This window comes from Chroicocephalus ridibundus, chromosome 7 (genome assembly GCF_963924245.1).
Source record: "Chroicocephalus ridibundus chromosome 7, bChrRid1.1, whole genome shotgun sequence".
In the NCBI taxonomy this organism is placed as follows: domain Eukaryota; kingdom Metazoa; phylum Chordata; class Aves; order Charadriiformes; family Laridae; genus Chroicocephalus; species Chroicocephalus ridibundus.
The window spans coordinates 16,830,752-16,850,922 of record NC_086290.1 but is presented as its reverse complement, the minus strand read 5'-3'; the positions used below and the strand labels follow the sequence as shown (position 1 = coordinate 16,850,922).

Genomic DNA, 20,171 nt, shown 5'->3' with positions numbered 1-20,171 from the left:
TTAGGAATTTGGGAACCTTGTAAGAAATATAAGCAACTGTGGCAATTTCAGGAAGTTTAAAGTAGTACAACACTAAAAACAGATAGAAGTGGCAATGCTTAGAAGGTAGACAAGGCACGAGTTGGCTCCAGGGGCTCTGGTTACATCAGTGGCATGGCTTCACACTGTGACCTTAATGTAGGGACCAAGGTGCTAGAAGCAGTGCACCTATGAAGGGCTTGCCTATGGATACAGCTTTTTTTGGTCTCTTCTCAGAGCCCCAGTATTGCTCTAATCCTTTCAATACAAAGAAGGCAAGAGGAAGAATATTATCCTCAGCAGCATGTTTATCAATACCTCTTATTCAATAATCTCAAAGTATCATGTAAAACAGTAGAATTACTCCCATTTTTACCCCATTAACTATTTACTATAAAGATGACACAGTATAGTTCTTAAAACAGTATTCAAGTGATGAAAACTCCTCATATTTTGCAGTTCTTTCAAATACGAAAGCATTGCTGTAATGTGCTGTGCCAGTAGTGAACACAGCATCACTCACTAGTAGTTGAAGACAAAGCTGCCACAGGGGCTAGTTTTAGAGCAAAACACCCATGTTGGGAAGCAAAGAGGGCAGAAGAGTGGCTATTACAGCAAATACTCACTTTAGAAGTTACAGTCAGCAAGCAGGAGAATAAAATTTACCCGAACATCTAACATGACAAATCTGGTACTGTATGCTCTTTGCAGGTGAGATAATGCGTGATATGAACATGAAACTCTTAATGCTTTCAGAAGACTGAAATTCAGTTTCAGAAGCACCAGGTCTCAATTCTCTAAGACCAGTGATGTGACAGTATAAAACTGTAAATTCTCAGTAAGTGCATACAGGCAATTAACCTCCACTTAGCAGCTACCATCTTTCACTCTCCTATCTTGTAGCCTGCAAATAATTTTGACAAGCTGATCCTTACAAAGCTACAAGTAGGAAAAGATGAGACCGCTTTTTGAGCATTTGCAATGAGGTAAATTTGTTATTTTCCACCATTTTCAGACATACACCCTAATTATTGTACTTCAAACTGCTCATAAAATTGGACCTCCTACTTAGTTTCCAAACATTAAAAGCATGAAGTACTTCGAAAGCCAAGAGAGGACAAGAGTCAGGCCTTTAAAGAGAACAATGAAGTTATTCAAGGACAACTACTTTCGGCTTCCCATTAAGAAACCTGCATATAAAAGTTGGTTGCTATAAAGCCATCACAGATCAAATCTTCTCTTTATACACACTTGATGGTAATTGCTGAAGAGGAAGAGGAACTGCAATTACCTTGTTCTAATGTGCAGGCTCTGCAGTGTCTAGATACTACTCGTTACTTTAATCTGCTAGAGGCTACCAGGGAGAGTTTGATTCTTTGATCCCAGGATATTAAAATTTACATCTCTCCTGTTACCGCATACTTGAATACTGCCTCCCTTCTGTGGGCCACTTGTCTTGCTAACCTCATATTCTGCATTTCCTACTAGTTCTCTACATTGAGCCAACAGGAGTGCTCCTGAACCCCAGTCACACAAATACACTGGAAGCTTGCAGTAAGAGAGTAGAGTCCAAAACCAAAGCGAAGGAAGGGACCTCAGTAATGTAATTTTGATATACAGCAGCGATTTGTGTGTCAAGAAGTAACTGATAATGATTATCTCCATTAAACAAGCTACACTGACACTACTATATTCTTTCTACTCTCCCTGAATACATTCCATAAGTTTCATGGGGATGGGAAAAAGGGAATATCAAAACTCATCAGTGGCAGTACCACAATTAGATCAAGGGAGCTTCTGAAGTTCTTTTGTTAGGTCTTACCATCTAACATTTGTATGGAAACAAGCGGCTAAGCCAGAGAAAAATTTTTGCTCTTGGATCTACAACATTACCAGGATTTCCACTTACACAACATCAGAATTCAGCTGCTGGCTCCTAAACCTTGTAATGGAGCAACATTACTTTGTGAGCCTGATCTGAGCTGCTGGAGGTTTGACACCCAGCATACATACCTTGAGTAGAGGCATGGCAGCTCGGCATCGTGCAGTTTTTACGTTCTTTAGGAAATGAGATTCATCCTGAAAGAAAACAACCATGAAAGTGAAGACAGTTCTGATCCATAGTCCAACTGCAGGCTATGGAACAAATCCCAGTATTCTCAGCTATCTAATATTACAAGCCTATCATCCCAGAGGATGCTTCAAGCATTGGGATAGTCACATCAAATTCTAAATGAAAAGGCAGCACAGAGAGTAACAGGCTTCCTACATTCAAACCTGCAGCTGCAAGCAAATGGAACAGAAATCAAACCTTAAAGCAATGAATCTCAAATGACCGCAAACAAGTGAGTAGAGAGGGCTGGAGAGGGAATGAGAAAGAGGAACATTATTTCCACCACTGATACTCATTTGCCCCTATGTGTCTTTTAAATGCAGCAAACGTAGGAGGCACATACAGTACCACTTCCCTAAATAAGGGGTTAATGAAAACGACCAGGAAAAAAGAAATCTAATTAGGATCCAACTGTTCTGCTGATAGGGCTCACCAGGTGGATAATAGCATCCTACTTGAGATATCACCCCCAAACAGGCTTCATTTCTACTGCTGTAGCAAGGCAGAACTTAGACACAAAAAGTAATCGTTGCCCTCCAAGGGTACATTCTCATCTTTCCATGTGTGGATGAGCAAGCAACCATGCGTGCAAAGACAATACAACTGCTTAGCCTCTCAGGCACAGCCTTCTCCCTCCTGATTAACACATAAGCTACATTAATGATCCCAGCCATCAAAAGAAGACTGGAAGAAAAAGCAGGGAAGCTCAGCACTCAGTAGGACTACTCTCATCTATAAAAACATATACAGGGCACAAATTTGAACATATACACACACAGAAAGAACACCTGCCAGCTCTGGCCTGGTAAAAGGTTCCAGGGCAGTAGCCCTGGAGCCCAAGTCCCTTAACTCGAAGCACCAGCATACAAAAGTAACAATCTGCATTTCCACCCTGACAGAATGTCTTGTCAGAGAGGGGGCAGGGGAAAAAAAAATAAAAATGAAAGACATCAGTTCCTCCATGAGTAGTTTGGTCTCCAAAGAACTCCATCTATTCCCACATTCCCATCTGACGCTGAGACACAAAAGCATTATTATGATCCAATTGTCATGATCTTAAGGAAAAGTGCATGTGTGCTGAAAATTAGACTGAGAACATCAAATACCCATAGTAAGCTATGTAGACACTTTTAGTCTCTATTGATAGAAGGTGGATTTCAAACACTAGATGTTTTGAATTTTTAGTAACTGAAATCTAGGAAACTGCCTTTTACCATGGCTCTGTAAAAGGTTAAAAAATGGATTTCAAAGCAATTTACAAGAGAAATTATACAAATGATCAAAGAACACTTAACAGAGATTGTCAGTGGAACACAAGCAAAGGGAGATTTTTTGATGCTTTACCCACATACCTCATGTTGAGAGGTTATCTAGTCTACTGGATAAACACTAACATCACCCTGAAGTCCAATCCCCTTAAAAAGATAGAATTCCAAGACTACTGTATTGACACATCATATTAAACACTTTGCTCTCCAGGAGAGGACATGCCCAACCATAATGAAACCAGAGAGGCACCATAACCAGTAAAAGAGAAAACACAGCCTTAGGAATCAAAAGGGAAATAAACTCTACTAGTTATCTCAAAAGGTTTCAGAGAAACTTCCTGCGTCTACTCATGAAGAGAGCAGTGATTGCAACCACAATTGCAAGATAGTTTCAGTCCTAAATAAGGCCCACTTCACACTTTTCTGCTATACAACACAAAAGCTACCCCATTTGCAGCATACAATTAACTTCAAAGTTTAAGCATACCACTTACAATAATAACTACTTGGAAAGTGCTCTTAAGTTGCTTGTCCATCTTGCTGAGGAGGTCAAAGCTGACGATGTTGATCAAGCCTGCCATTAGATTATCTTTGCCAGTCACTATGACATTGGTACTACCTGGACACAAGGATGGAAGCCACCTGTGAAATGCCTGGAGGAAGAAGAAAGCAATTAATTGCATTATGGTGCTTATGTCCTCTGTCAGGATCCTAAAGCACTTCTCAGAGCATCCTTGTGAATGCTTAGAACATGGAGCGACCCCCACCTCCCCGCCATTAGACATCATCTGGGAGCACAATAAGGGTAAGCAGCCTTCCCTCAGCAACAACCCTAGTAATGGGAAGATCAAGAACAGAACTCAGGCTGTAAGGCCAAATCTACCTTCCAGGGCTAGGAAGGCTCAAATATGCTCTATTCTTGCTTCTACCTGAAAAAAAAAAAAAAACAACTCCTGACAACGTTACCTGCTACACTCAGAGCCAGAGAATGCAGTGGCCACTACTGACAGGGAAATTGTTTTCCCACTCAACAGGAAACCTCAGGCTGTGAAACACAGGCTTCTAAGCAGTAAACATCTCTCACTATAGCAATATTTACTCCACAGTGAGGATGAAGTACAACTCAGCCAGATCAACAAAAACTCTTCCACTACCTCTCCTTCTTAAGAAGTCTACAAAAAAATACCCCAAACAAACAAACAAAATTAAAAGATCAAGTTGACAATACACCAGCTGCTCTATGACAGCAGCTGAAATACATGTGGTGATAGTCATTCAAATCAACCTCTTGAAATGCTTCACACACCAGAGCAAGATATCCTCCCCCAAACCCATCTGTTAGCTACTGAGCACCCACCATTTCCCTTGTAATTCTGTCCCCAGTGACACCAACCTCTCTGCAATATTTGAGTTCTGCTGATGTTGCTCTGCAGAGAACTGGCTGGGCTTTAGCAATCAGGATCTGTAGGTATCCATAGGAGCACTGATGGGAAACGGCATCTCTGTCTCTAGGCCCTTCACTTGTGGAAAAACCCCAAGTGCCATTCCTCTCCTCTGTTCAGGAACCGCATGCAGCAGCCTGAGGAGTTACATGTGAGCTTCTCACATTTCTCAGTATGTGGAAAACTTAACAATGAACTATCCTTCACCACTTACAGTAGCTACCACAACCAAAATGGGCCAACATGCAGACAATATTTAAAATATAAATACGTGGCTGATGCTAAGCCAAAACTTAGACAAAGGTGGCAGCAGTGGGAAAGTATCTGGAAGCTTCTAGCTGTACTGCCCTCTCCTTTTATAAAGGGCACATAACTAATTCACACCATGAAAGTGACTCTGTAGTTCTCACTTGATGCTGACCTTTGTCCACAAAAGTGCTTTGACACTGCCCTGACCGTTAATTATGTAATTCAGCATTGAAACTTAAAAAGGCGCGTGGCTGCAGTACTTCTCACCCAAGAGTACCTCACATCTTCCTGCTGGCTTCCTATGGCACTTGGAATATAAAGGCACTCAGTGGCCTGAGCTCAGAATGCCAAAACAAAACACCAACAACTCTGAGATGAAGACAATTTCTGGCAATTCAGCTCCAGAGACACCACAAAAGCTTCTGCCATTACAGTAAAACACATCTGTGCAAGAATGAACTGAGTAGATTACAGACCATAATAAACTCCACCTTCTTCCACTTCCTGTGACATTTTTCCTAGACCTGCATCCTTCACATACCCACAAAGCAACACAGATCATTCTAAAGCAACTGTCCTAACAAAACATTTCCCACAACAGCCTCCTGGGGAGTCAGCAGTAGGGGAAGGAAGAGGAAATCAAGCACTCAAAGAAACAAAACACCTTATATTGCTTAAATCTCTTGAAGCAGGATTTAAGAGTTTAGCTGCAGGTGCCCAGTACGTCAGGAAACCAGGCCCCAAATCATTCCCAGTAGGCAACCTACAGAAGCCATGGTTTCAGGTTAGGTGTTAATCCAGAGAACTACAGGACTTTGAAATATCAAACATGATCATAGTCACTTCCTTGCTCAGTAAACAATTCTCTTTTCTTGTTGCCCAACATCTGTTGCACTACCAGGCATGAAAACACACGCCAAGATGCTCCAACAATCTGGTTACAGCACAAAACCAGCAACTCCCAATCAATACACTTCTTATCAATGAAACGCTCCAGGGAAAGCTGAATTCCCCCCATCTTCTGCTCAGGCATGAAATCACTGACCTAAAAGCTCTGGCTCACCTTTTTCTCCTGCAGTGAACATTTCACTAGCCTATGGCAACCCAACAGCCTCAGTGTACAAGCCATGACAGTGATTTATTTCAAGATACATTTCCCAACCATACAAGCTTTCTTGGGCTTCTGATCAACATTAATAAAGGACTCAAAGGAGTCAGCAGGATCCAGTGGACAGGCCAAAAAGACCTATTATGACAGGCACTTAATGATGATGGTAATAGGACCTCTAGAACAGAGTGGAGAATCCAAGCATCTGGGATTCTATTTCAGCCAAGGGTCTGGCAAATACTGCTATGAAGGGCTTGAATACAACAGACAATTGCTTGAATGCAACTGTTGTCTTTGATGCTGATGAGTAAAACGCCCCCTTGGAGCCAGCTGACTTGCAGGAACAAAGTTGTCAGAGGTCCAGAGGAGATACTTTCTCTAGATCTCTCTCTTTCCAACATTATCATCTGGATCACAAAAAGAAAATCACAGAATCACAGAATGGTTGGGGTTGGAAGGGACCTTAAAGATCATCTAGTTCCAACTGCCCTGCCCTGGGCAGGGACACCTCCCACTAGACCAGGATGCTCAAAGCCTCATCCAGCCTGCCCTTGAACACAAAATCTACCAATAAAAGAAAACAGGCATACACCATACAGTCCATGTCAAGCAATTTCCCCCCATCAAGTTTATAAATGAGTCAAATTTTAGTTTCTTCCCCTTAATATACATCTTTTTCAAAATTTTAACTTGTACACAGTGTAACACAGCATAACCATCACATGTGCCCACTACTGGCCACCTGCACACACGTAAGCTCACAGTACCTCTGCCCATGTAAACCTCACAGAAGAAGGTGTCACCACCAGTAAGGGCCATTCCTTTCGGTAATATGCAGCAATGCAGATTGCCTGAAGGGTCTTGCCCAAGCCCATGTCATCCGCCAGAAGTAAACGTCCATTTCTTGAAATTGCAAAACTGGGGAAAATAGAGAGGGAAAATAAGTAAGAGTCAAGAAATGGCTTACTATCTGTCCTGGCACCCAAGATGAGCACAACTCATCACCAAGCCTATAATGTGGATCACCTGGAAGTGATCTGGGTTCTTCAGTAACCCTGGATCTTCTCCCTTAGTCTCAACACGAGTGAGCAACTCCCACAAATCTCTCAAAGATTAGAAGCTCCTGAACAGAGCGGTTCAGCGCAGTCCTTAAAGACCTTGATTTCATATGAGGAGTAGTCTCAAGACCTTACAATTATTTTTTCCATTGTATTAGTCACATTCTGTCCCGGAGTTCATCCTGGCTAAGAAAATATTATTAATAACAATGCCACTTCAACACCAGTAAGTAGAGGCTTTCCTGGATTGCATCTCGAAGTCTACAACTAATGATCATACATGACGGAGACAGGGACATTTAAAAGTTTATCTCTACATACAATCAGTCATTTTAAATATTTCAGGGCCTGGGTCCTATTTCCTGGCACTTTCCCATGTGTAGTTAATAATTAAAAAACAACAGCAACAAAAGAGATGCACTTGGGAAAAAAAAATGGCCTTACAAAATAAAAAAAAAACCATCATATGACAATTAGGCACATACTGAATCACAAGACAGAGATCAGAGATGTATCATTTGAACAATTTTACGAGACTAGCAAAATGCTACTTTCCTCCTGACTCATGATGAAGAATTCTAGCTAGAAACAGAATAGATGTGTCACTCAAAAAAACCCAAAATCAAACAACAACCCCAAAAGCCCCCAGCAACAAAACAAATCATACCATAGCAAACAACCAAGAGCCCAGTGTGCCAGAGAGTAACAGCCCAAGACTCTGGAGAAACATGGAACCCTCCATGGAAGAGAATGCAGCCTGGGAACCAATATGAAGTACACAATCCTAGGCAAGGACTAGCTCTTAAACAGCATGCAAAAAGGACATACTTCACACCTTCCCGCTGAAAGGGCATGAGGCTCGTCACAATTTCAGAGTCCACTACTGAAAGGTCAGCATCAGGAATGTCTGTCTCTGATGTAGATCTCTGTATTTGAGCTGCAAAGGTTTTTATTACTGCCTCGGGCAGTGGCTCCACTTCGACTGACACAAGGCGCTGTAACACTTCCACTGCGAAGAACAGAGCAGTTTATTATTAGAAGGGGCAACACACACACAATTTACATTATGAATGTCAGGGCATAACCCTCAACCTCATCAACAATATTATTTCCTATCCAGAAACAGCTCAAGAAAGCACTGCATCATGCACAGGTGTTGCCCTGGCCTCTTCCCTGAAGTCTATTTCAGAACCAGATGATGAATCACATCTCCTCCCCTTGTATTTAGACTTGGTTATAAAAAAACTGAAAGTCTGATGCCATCATTCAGAGATGATTGCTACTAATACAGCTGGAGCTGGATTATTCACACTGAGGGCAGCTTAGGGCACACTTTACTCAGAAATAAAAGTATGGATTTGAACAAAAGAGCTCCTGAAGCCTAGAAGGCAGGGGCATCTTTATCTTGACCTTGGGATTCTGTATTAAGCACCTCCACCATCCCCGGGTGATCAGTAGTGACCCGAGACGTAGTTACCTAAAGAAGATGATGCATCTTCAGCTTTGAAAAAATCTCTTCTCCTCCTGTTCCCCAAATTCACACAAGTTTGGCTCTGTCTCCAGTTTATCACCCCTCCTTTACCATGTTTGGATAAGAAAACAGGAAGCACCTCAAGACTCAGAGAAACTGCTCTTGTACAACCATCAGCAGCACTCTGACAGACATCCTTCGGGGATAAGGTACCAACAGCAACTCCCTGTTCAGCTGGTGTCCACTGGTGTTCTCCTGGACAGAAGTAGCTTGTAGGCCAGAACCAGCCCACAGGCAGCCACTTGAGTCCCTCACCACTACTGTTGTTTCACCCATGAAGCCTCTCAACTTTATCTGCGGAATAAAACCTTCACAGTCAAACTAAAAGAATCCCCAGCCCCCATTATGCAAAGATATTGAAGCCTTTATTTTTTCAACCCATGCATCACAACAAGCAAAGCATCAGGGCAATTTCTCCTCCTAGAACACCTTATTTCAGTCCGCTCTGGTAGCCTCTCTATCTCATCCCAAAAATATAAAAGTATTTCTTTTTAGTCGAACAGTAAGTTTCTATGAAAACAAATAACCAGTTTAAAACATGCAGTGAGCTGGGACCAGGAAAACATGTTTAGTAATCAGTCTTTGACCACTGACTGAGAAACAAAAGACACCTCTACACTAGGAACACAAATGCATGTGCACAGATCCTTTAGTGCAGGAAGCATCTTTTTTTTTTTATTTAGTGGTTGGTTTGTATATGAAGTCAGGAAGACATAAAACAACTCTGTTTGCAACAATAACCAGAGCTACGCAAACTGAAATAAGAACTCACTATACCAGCAGTATATGCACCTTTAGAATCCAGTTAGGTATTTTCATTTCAGTTATCTCCAAGAGGAAAGCAGCGGGATGGACCCCTGCCATATGAAGGGGGAAAGCAATTCCAAGAAATATACATATGAAAAGATTTCCATTTGTGGTTGGGCAATGACCAAACTTTTTAAACTCTCCAGTTTAATTTATACTTCTTCAATAGCAGGAACCCTCTCCACCCGAAGTACAGCACAAGCTTGTTATTACACTCACAGACTGAGCTGTGTGTTAGCATAATTGCTACAATTTGCTCACTGATAATTCTGTTGCTATTGTTCTGTACATGAGCTGGGAGAGTGATTAAGATATATCTGCCACCAGGATGATTCATCCAACAGACATTTTTTACTGAAGTGACCTTTCTATAAAGATGACTGAGCAACTAAGCAAAGAGACATTAACCTCTACAAACAGTTCCCAGCTAACAGATATCTCTACTGCAAATGGCAACCAGCCTTTTAAAATTTCCTTCTTTTTTTTTTTTTATTTTGTCATAGGTAAATGAACAGGCACAAAACAAACGCTGTTCCTCAAAAAGGCACGTGCTAGGAGCCTCAAATGCCCTCACAAATTACACTCTGCAAGAACATATGCAGAGAAATGTTTTTTTGCTTTCCTTAAATCTGTGCAATTCTGAATACAGAGTATACATCATGTGATGTATACAACGGCAAGCTAGTGTGGCCGAGAGGGACAGACTGGGAAATGATGTGTTTGCTCAGACTGCCTAGAATGCGCTACAGGATCAGGCCCTTTGCACGTAGAAAAGGCCCTTTAGCAAACAGAGAGATCATCAGCTCTCATTCAAATCAGGGCCTGTCAACATCACAATCCTGGAGTTTCCTAAGTCTCCCCCAAGACACACTCACTTGTTTTCATGACCTGGCATTCCTACAAGGCTCCACAACCTGGCTTGCAGCCCTACAACCATTACTAATGTTATTAGGACACGCATCACAGGAGCGGGCAGATACTCAATTATTAAACATGCTTCGGTATTCTATGGAAGCAGGAGCCCATGCTGGAGAAAAAGTACTCTGAACAACAGCATTTCAGCTCTGAAACAGTCACACTTTCTAAGGATGTGGGTAGAGCACCTTTCTGAAGCTTATCCCAATCAAATTCCACAGCCACATACTGTCATGTGAGTACCAAGGCAAACACAGCAGGCCAACTGGGATGATAAATAATTATTTAATACTTAGGACTTGTGTAATGCAAATCTCAAAGCACTCTGTAAACTTAACTAAACATAAAAAACTAAAAAGCAGATGTGCTGCTAAGACTGGATTATCCTGCAAAGTGGCATCCTTTTTTTTAAAAAAAAAAAAAAGAACAAAACAACAATCCACAGTTCTACATTTCAGTTCAGTAAGTCACCGTTTCACCAGCACTGCACAGGAGTCTAATTCTACAAGGAAATTAATATTGTAGTGACACTATGTGCTTAGATTCCCCTTGCAAGAGAAAATATGATGCCCTCTTAAAAATACTTTTTTTTGCTAAGCTTTCTTTTAGGCATCCATCAGCCAGCACTGAAGCATTTTAGTAGAGTACGAAATTCTACTTCAAGAAGAATGCTTCTGCTTCAAGCAGATCTGCACTACTTCTGCAAGGGAAACACGCAGCTCATCTTGTTTTCCTCAAAATCAACTCAGCTATGGAAGCAACCTGAATTCTAACCTGCCTCATACATCAATCAAAAACTCAACAGTTGCGTGCTGCCTGCTAAGCCATTATTACCGGCAGTAACATATGAGGCTGAACAGCTAGACAGTCATCACCAGACTGTAACTGTGGATGAACTGGTTGTTACAGAAATCATCAGTGTACTTGAGAACCTAGTGCTCTGACCTGAAAAACAAAATTTGCTAGGTGTGAAATGAAATAGCACAACACCGTGCACACTACTTAAATCTTGTAGTGAACTAAAAGAAAGAAATGGAAGTAAACCAGCCTGATATGTGTTTGTTTTCTAAGCAAGAGGTGGCAGTGCCAGTTTATGAATTGACATACATACAAAAGGGAGCAAAGCGGGCTGGCACTGAGGACAAGGGGAGCAGGCTAAAAAGAGTCAATAAGACAGAATTTCGGTAAGGACAGGAAGATCTGCCAGCCACCACGCCAAGCTCTTCAAATTTGCCAAGTGGGAATAGAGGAACCCATTCTCCTGCAAGTCTTAAGTTCAAGCAGAGCTGCTGTACCTTATAACCAATAAAAATAACTTTGTGATAGTAAATACATGCATGTGCTATAACAAACTGCACAAAATTTCAGTGCAGAATCTGACAGAGCTACCATCCCAACAGCCCCTAAAGGACTGCCATGATAACACTTACAAAGTTTTGAGTCCGGCAAACAGTGTAAATGTCTGACAAAACAGGAAGACACCTGCTTCATGGTTCATTAGCAACTTATCTCCCCAGAGTCAAAAGGTTTAGCCCAAGAAATTAAGTTACAATTCATCTGCCTCCCCAAAAAACATCCTTAGTCAGGAAAATGCAGCTACTCACTCAGTTTGGGGTAGTCTTCCAGCAAGAAATTCCACTTTCTGGTGTTCACATCTGCAACAGGTACAGCAAACACTGTCATAAGTCTCTTTAAAAAAAAAAAAGATTGAGTCCTCTGTCCATAAGAGCATGGCTATCCGTCCGTATCCTAAAAGAATTCTTATCTTGTCCAGCAATCAATTCTCCTGTTTGCTTTCATGTTAAGCAAACAGTTTGAAGAAAACTTAAAAGTATGAGCACAAATCTAGAAGTGGTGGTATCACCAGAGCAAGCCAAGATCAGCCTGTCTCATGAACAATCGTAATGAACCCACCTGCTCAAGGATTTTGGCAACTACTCTCTTTTCACTGCAAGAAGGGATGAAGAATGTGTGTGAAGGTTCCTATTTGTTAACCAATAGACTCTGACTTCAGTTAGTAACGCAATCATTTTCAATTGTACCTCTGTACCCTACAGATGATGTGATCAAGACAGTACAGAGGACATTCCCCGATTTATCAATACCCGAATTGTAACATGAGTGTCAGACTTGTTTGGTAGGTTTATCCCTGGGTAGCACTTGCCTACAACTTCCAGGGAAGGTAGAGTGAATTTGGAGTCAGATGAAGACACAATGAGCCATTGAACAAGAGCTCCAGGATTTGCTGCCCATGCTGTCAGTGACCTGTTGCAACACTGCACAGGTCATCTCATCACTCTGTGCTTCATTCCCACATTACAGGTGGGAAAACTGGTATTCACCATTGAAATCTGAATGCCTACATGAAAAATGCTCTAGAGTTCCACTTGCCTCAAAAAACATCAGTACAGCTGCTGGTAAACTCAATCTGATCAGGCACTTGCAGCCATTATACACCACAGTAAAGCAGGAGAAATATGAGAATGTCCAACTGTATTTTGTAATAAAGAGAACTTATGCACGGCCTCCATACTGCTGGCAAATTATCAGCACATCCCACCTCAACAGTAAATGTAATCAAGCCGAATCCTGAAATATCACCTTGGCTAATAGGCCCAGAAGGCCAAGGACATGTTCTGGCACGGAATAAAGTGCAGGGCACAGACACAGCACTATATCAGAACTACAGGAGTTCTCAAAATCTTCACCAAAGCACAAAGCCTCACGCTGTTTTCAGAGGGATGTACTCTCACAATCTCTTAAAGAGCAGCCCCAACAACGCTCTTAGAATAAAGCGGACACAACAAGAGACTCACCATAATTTCTGGAACCCATCTGTTTGAACACTCCAATCACTTCTGCAGAATACCCAATATCAACCTCAAACCGCAAGCGGGAGATCAGCACGCACTTCCCTTTGACAAGGGCTGAGGGTTTCTTCCAGTTCTTACACATCTTCAAGAGGGATTTCACATCAACCCTACTGCCAACGAAATGAGAGTCTGATGCCAAGTCAACTGCATTTTCTCCTTCCAGTGGTGCCAGATTTACTGACCGAAGTTGATTTGCTGCTTCCACTAGGGAGAAAGCATGAGATACAGAGAAAAGAATTAATAACAAAAAACACAGATAAACTAAAGATGCACAGGATGATTTGGGAAGAGAAGGGACAAGAGGATGACAAACAAACCATACACCTTCAGGTTTAAAAGGAACAGTGATTCTCTGCTTTCACTCACGGGGACAAAGAATAGAGTGATGGCCTGGAGGAGCAGGTTGGTGGGATTTTCCAGAGGGGCAGAACATGTGACAGCAGGTGAACAAGGGCCTGTCCAGCATTGTCACTGCATTAGGCTCCCCCTCTGTCAGCAACACCAAAACATGGAGCACTAGGCCAGGGCAGGCAATCTGCAGGTAAATTGCACACAGTCACATAGTGTTTTCACTTACAAAGTTGCATGGACAAGCACATGGTGATCAACAGTATGTACCTGAAAAGCTGGGAAGATACTTGGGCAAACAGCAAAGGAGAAAGATCTAAAAATATCTGCCTCATGCCAATGTCTGATACACAATCTCATCTAGGAGGAATGCTGTACGCTCACAATACTGTAAGAAGGATATCAGGAAGGAATCTAGTCCAAACCCCTGAATCCCATTTGTTACAATTTAAGTCCATCACCCTTCATTCTAACATGTCTTTCAATTAGCCTTGTACTTTCTCCAAGCCACCTGCACTCCTATTTTATTAATCACTAGCAACCACCTCTCTCATGATGCCAGGGCACAGGGAGAGAAAGGACACAGCATTTTACAGCTGTCAGCCTGAGACCATAGCTATTCACACTAATAAACATTCCACTTTTTCCTCTGGGTCTCTGACAATCTATACCCATGTTGTCTTTATTATTACAGCTGACTGTGATGATTAAGGAACAAGAAACATTTTATCTTGTATTTTTACAGCACCAAAATAAGGAATTTAATCTCCAAGACTCCAACTCACAGGTACTACAGCAACGCAAGGATTCAATAGCATCTCCAGACTCTGTTAGACTCAAGAGCAGGGGAACACTAAACTTATTCTGCCTGCAGGTATTTGTAAAGAGGGGCAACCTCCCCAATCCAGTAGCTGTTTAGAGTAAATCCAGATGAATATAGTCCTTTCAGGATTAAGCTGCACGCCATGATCCACGCTGCTTCTTTTTAAATAGTCCACCTTACTGATATGCAACAACTTAAACAAATTTAAGTTAAGATTTGAAAAGGGAAAAAAAGGGAGAAAGACACGTTCTTCCTAACCAGTTAGTAAGCCATTTGGATTTTATCCAACTTTATTTTTAAGAAGTGACTTCCAGAATAAACCCAAGCATTTGAGATTTCTACTTCAAAGAAAAAGGAAGAGCATCAAGTGAAATTAATTTTTAAAGTCGAGGACTAAGAAACCACCAGTTTAGACTTTCTCCTCCTGATGCACCAAGCAAAAAAGTTTAGATGCCACTGTTTTAGCATTGCATAGGTAGAGGTCATCTCTACAACTGACACTGAAAGAAAATGAAAACCAGCACCACCCCACATTTTACTCTTTTCTTTCAATATCTGTTTCTGGGCTTCCCTGCATGTTTAATTTATAGTACAAAGAAGAATTGTAATGCAGGACAACATTACTCAGAAGAACAAAATTAACAGTGCGAAGTTTGAAAATAATTGTTTTTACACTTAAAAGACTTCAAACTAAGGCCTTTTTAAGTCAGTTCCTTTTCCTCAGGGTATTTTTTCCCCTGCCTCATTGTGCAGTGTTGATCACATATTGTTGTCACATGTCGACATAAACTTTCCACAGAGAACTCACGTATTTGATAGCTTTAAGGAAAAAGGCCTGATTTCTAAAAAACATCCTCTTCATTTGCAAGCTCCTTGGTGCAGAGACTCTGCTCTCATCTGTACTTGATACACTTCAAGCAAACCAGTAGCATTTAAATTATAAATGTGTGGCAACCCACATGGGAAGCTAAAATACCAGCACTCAACTGTGGGTTTTTCAAAGTGCTCAACACAGGCCTAATTCTGTTCCCACTGAAATCAATAGTGATTTATCACTCCCTTCAATACAATGTGCTTTTGAAAAGCCTACCTGAAGCGTTTGCCTCTATCAACTCTCAATCTTTCCAGAACAAAATGACAGGAGGGGGGAAAAAAAAAAAAAAAAAAAAAAAAAAGAGATAAAACCATCCTTGTTATGTCAAAAAAGGCAACTTCATTTTCAGTCTCACTAAAGCCCTACAGAATTATCCTTTTTCCTTTTCTGACACCCAAAATTAACAGGAAAAAAAATGTAAAAAAAAACCCAAACACCACAAACAAACAAGCTGTTTAAAATTAGCATAGATAAACAGACCTAGAAATTAAGCATTAGCCAATGGAACACACTTCATTCTCAATACAGACTCATATGAAGTACCCACACAGAAGACATTTTTTCCTATTATCAGGCTTGTTGGTTGGTGAAAAAGTTAAACCTATGCTTAGCATTTAGGTTACATGAAAAACCAAGTTATTTCCAATCAATTACAAAGCGTCAGAAAAATGTAATAAGTTAGATGCCTAAGAGATGGGCATTATGTTTGAGTAGCACTACTTTAATTACTCCAGACAATAACAAAGCTAAATAATAATTATAGAAGTCAGGGGAAGGGGGTCAAAACTTGGATCCTTTTTTACCATTCAACAACCCATTCACTTACTGAAACTGCTGTAATCTTCCAGGCTGAAATTCCATTTTTTTATAGCAGGATCTAAAACAGGGCAGAACATGGGGTAGAAAAAAAGCGGTGTTGTGAAATGTTTGTGCAAGACAAGATAGAATTCATTCTACTCATGCAAACTTTTTGATACACATCTGAAAAACAGTATGCTCACAGTTTACAGCTACGTGACACCAAAAAAGCCATAGGGCATATCAATACAATTCAAAAGAAGAATGCAGCAGGCATTCACAGGGAGCAGCAACGCATGGGTGGGAAAAACAAAAAGTAGACTAGAACATATAAAGGCAGGGAGAAAAGATCAGAAGCAAGCCAAAAAGTGGAGACTCCACTGCTCTCAGTAACCCAGTTAAGGGAATCAGATCATCAACTCTGAACTACAGCTGAAGTGACCCATTTTCCCATACCAATTTATGAATAACTTCTCTTTCTTCACTCCCAAAAGATTCCAACCAGCTGCCATCACTAAACTTCTTAGCGCACTGTTCATAAAGCTGGACTTCTGATTTCTTGGCTAAACCCAAGCTCAAGGTATTTATGCCCAGAATTTCTTTCCAATTTCAGCTGTCTTTACTTTTCCAATCCCCCATTAATACCAGATATTCCATCCCAGCAACAGCTGTACTGCTAAGACCATATAGCAACTACAGCTCCAGCAGATGCTGAAGCTTTGATCTAACATAAAAGAGATAACAGAAAAAAAATCAATTCTTACCATAGCTTTTGCTTGGTATTGTCTTAAATACAGCAATAAGCTCAGCATTATACCCTATTTCGACCTGGAATCGGTCTTCCCCATATTTCACACATTTTCCTTGTGTAACACTATTTGCTTTCTTGCAAGAGGCAGCTTCAAATGTAGAGCCTGCACCAGCGGAGCTGGTCAGCTTCTGCATCCCACCACTGGCCTGAGAGGCACCACCGCCCCCCTCTCTTGCCGTTGGTCTGCTTGTGTTTATCAGCATTTCTGAATCACTCAGGGTAGCGCTGCTTGGTGGTGGAACATATTTTATGGTAGATTTGTTCTGACTTTGTGAATTTTTAGTACCGTCAGGGTGCCTGTTATCAATTAATCTAGGATGAGATGGTTCTGTAGGGCTTTTGCAAGCTGGGTAGCATTTGGGCTGCTGGAATGTACCAGGATTAATTAAAGCTTGTTGTCCATGTTCCTGACCACCAGCATCCGAGTAATGTTTATGGGAATAACTCAGAGTATTTGGGATCGTTGTAGGGAACTGCTTAATGCCACTTGCTTGTTCCGAGTCCACTGAACAATTCTTTTGTTGCTCTCCATGTGAACCAGCCATCTGTTGGTTTGCAGTGTAATGATTATAATCTTTCTGAAGATAGCTCTTCTGCTCCGCAGGACTGTTTGGATTCTGTTGGTGCTGGCTAATGAATCTGACATGATTGTTTTCTTGCTTCAAGTTTCCCTGATTGCCTGGATTCTGTTCTTTCACCTGAGGTCCAGCGATCCCCACCTGCCCACCTCTCTGGGCTGCTAGCCTCTCTGCTCTCCTAGCCAAAGCCTTCTGGCGGTTCTCTTCAATTCTTCTCTTTTGTTCCTCTGTAAGGCCCGATGACATCTTCAACAATTTAAACAATAAATCTGAATCAAAACTGCATTGGGAATAATCACAGAGGCATCTGCTTCTTTACAGGAATGAAGGCCAGTCTACAAAAGAGACCAAAAAAAGCCAAGAAGAGACAGGAAGTTTCAACTCTGTTCCCCCCCAAAATGCTTATTGTATTGATAACTCAGTATAATTAGTGACTGAGTATTACTGTAACTGATTTACACAAAAACCTAGTAGCACAGCAAGGCTGTCAGACCAAGGCCGAGCAATTACCAGCAAGCAGATACAGACAACCACTGCTGGGGCCAGTCCCACATAGATAAAACATACAGAAAAGGGAGAAAACCCCCATTCCACTACAGTTCTGAACACTCTTCTCTACAAGACACATCAGAGCTGACAAAACAGCCAAGCCCTGCACTGCAGAGCCAGCCCTACAAAGGCAAATGCAGGCAAAAAGCAATGCAGTCTTATGTGGAAGTGTTTCATATTTCTGGTACCTACAAGCAAAGATGGAACAACACACCATCTTTCCTGATCACCTTCCAGTTCTTGAGCATCTCACAGCATGTAGCAGATACATACTCAAACCCAAAGGGCAGAGTCAGCTCCTGCCTCGAGAAAGGTTCACTCGCAGGTCAAGGACCTTCTGATGGGAGTGAGGACCCGGCTCCCACTGCATCTCCCAGTAGCTGGCCTCCATCTCCTCCAGCAGCCAGAGACCAGCTTTCCTCATCACCCTGTAAGAAGCGCTCACTCCCTTCCTTCCCTGCCCCGCTCCTCTCCCAGGCACCACGCTCCCCTGTCCCGAACTCCACTGAGGGCCCGGCCCCCACCCCACGGGCTGGTGAACCCCCCCCCCCCCGCCATCCTCAGGGACAACCCGCCACCCCACCGGGGCCCAGGCTGCGGTCCCTCCTCTCTTCCCGGGGGCTCCGCAGCAGCCCAGCCGGGGCTCAGCCCCGGCCCAGCCGCCTTCTCCCCACCACAGGCCCGCAGACCCACCGGCTGGCAGAAGCCCGGTAGCCGCCAACGGGCGCGCAGCCGCGCAGACTACAACTCCCAACATACCCCGCGCTACCGCCCGGCGGCAAAAAAGCTCCGGCGGCGCGCAGCATGCCGGGAAGTAAACACCGCCGAGCGGGGGGCGCTTGGCACGCTGGGAAATGGAGTCTTCCCCCTCACGGCGCCATCTTAGGGGCGTCGAGAGCTCCGTGGTTTCGCCGTGGGAGGCGGGGGCCTGGGGGCCGCCCCGGCCGCTGTCGCAGGGGTTTGTGTCAGGCCCGTATGCGGGGTGCGGGCCCACGGGATGAGGCTTTGCCCCAGACAGCACCCAGTGCTGGGGCTGGGCTGCCTCACCAGCAGCTTCTTGGTGTGTGTGGCCTGGCACACCAAGGTGCGTGGCTTATTTTAAATGAGTGACTATGAGCGGGGAATAAAAAAATGGAGGTAATGCATGGGAACGGATGAAAACGCTGTTGTCAGCAGTGAGGACGGAATCCACCCCAGGGTGTCAAGAGCAGTGACTGACATTGTTGTGAGGCCACTGTCCGTAGTCTTTGAAAAGTGGAGATGAGGGGATGTCCCTGGCAACTGAGAGAGGGCAAATATCAGAGCTATCTACAAGAAGGACACAAAAGAAGACCCAGGAAGCTACAGGCCCATTAATCTTACTGCAGTCCCTGGGAAAGCAGCAGAGCAAGTACTGCGAGAAACTGTCACAAACCAAATGAATGAGGTGATGGGGAAAAGCAGCATGGATTTAGCAAACCCAAATCATACCAGACTAAGCCAATCACTTTCTACAATAAAATAACATTTTCTGTCTGTTCTTTACGTGGACTTCAGCAAAGCGTCGGACATTGTTTGCCACAGCCTCCTGCTGGACAAACTGGCCCGACACAGACTGGTGGGGTGGTCGGTGAGGTGGGTGGGAAGCTGGTGCCTCACAGGCACTTGGAGATGCTGGTGATCAATGGGGTTTGCTCAGGCTGGCAGCCTGTGGGGTCCCTCAGGGATCGCCACTGGGCCCCAGGCTGTTCAACAAGTTGCACTGAAAGAGGTTTCATCTTGATAAAAGAAAGGCAGTTTTTACACTGAGGACAGTCAGTTGGTGGAACAGCCTCCCCCAGGGACATGGTGTGGTCCCCATCACTGGAGGTTTACAAGATGCGATTGGACAGGGTGCTAGATAATCTCATCTAGGCTCCCTTTTCCAGCAAAGGTTGGACCAGATGATTTTTCGAGGTCCCTTCCAACCTGGGCTGTTCTATGATTCTGTGAACACCTTCATAATATGTAATTACTCGTATTTGCATCA

The 20,171-nt window shown here is 42.9% G+C and overlaps 1 protein-coding gene across 4 annotated transcripts in view; it reads right to left on the bottom strand.

Moving 5' to 3' along the window:
- Positions 1 to 18,927, bottom strand: part of SMARCAL1 (SWI/SNF related, matrix associated, actin dependent regulator of chromatin, subfamily a like 1) — a 39,188-nt gene extending 20,261 nt beyond the window's left edge. For 2 of the 4 annotated variants that reach the window (XM_063340392.1, XM_063340396.1), the window contains exons 1-9: positions 18,356 to 18,623; positions 16,990 to 17,949; positions 16,254 to 16,304; positions 13,326 to 13,586; positions 12,114 to 12,164; positions 8,085 to 8,265; positions 6,966 to 7,116; positions 3,894 to 4,052; positions 2,032 to 2,097 (exon numbers count right to left, since the gene is read on the bottom strand). In XM_063340392.1, coding sequence (XP_063196462.1) covers positions 2,032 to 2,097; positions 3,894 to 4,052; positions 6,966 to 7,116; positions 8,085 to 8,265; positions 12,114 to 12,164; positions 13,326 to 13,586; positions 16,254 to 16,304; positions 16,990 to 17,860 — 1,791 coding nt within the window. In that variant the 5' untranslated portion in view covers positions 17,861 to 17,949; positions 18,356 to 18,623. Of the gene's footprint in view, positions 1 to 2,031; positions 2,098 to 3,893; positions 4,053 to 6,965; positions 7,117 to 8,084; positions 8,266 to 12,113; positions 12,165 to 13,325; positions 13,587 to 16,253; positions 16,305 to 16,989; positions 17,950 to 18,351; positions 18,624 to 18,856 lie in introns of those variants that run through there. The other 2 variants (XM_063340393.1, XM_063340394.1) reach the window with 2 other exon arrangements.
- Between the last annotated feature and the right edge of the window lie 1,244 nt (positions 18,928 to 20,171).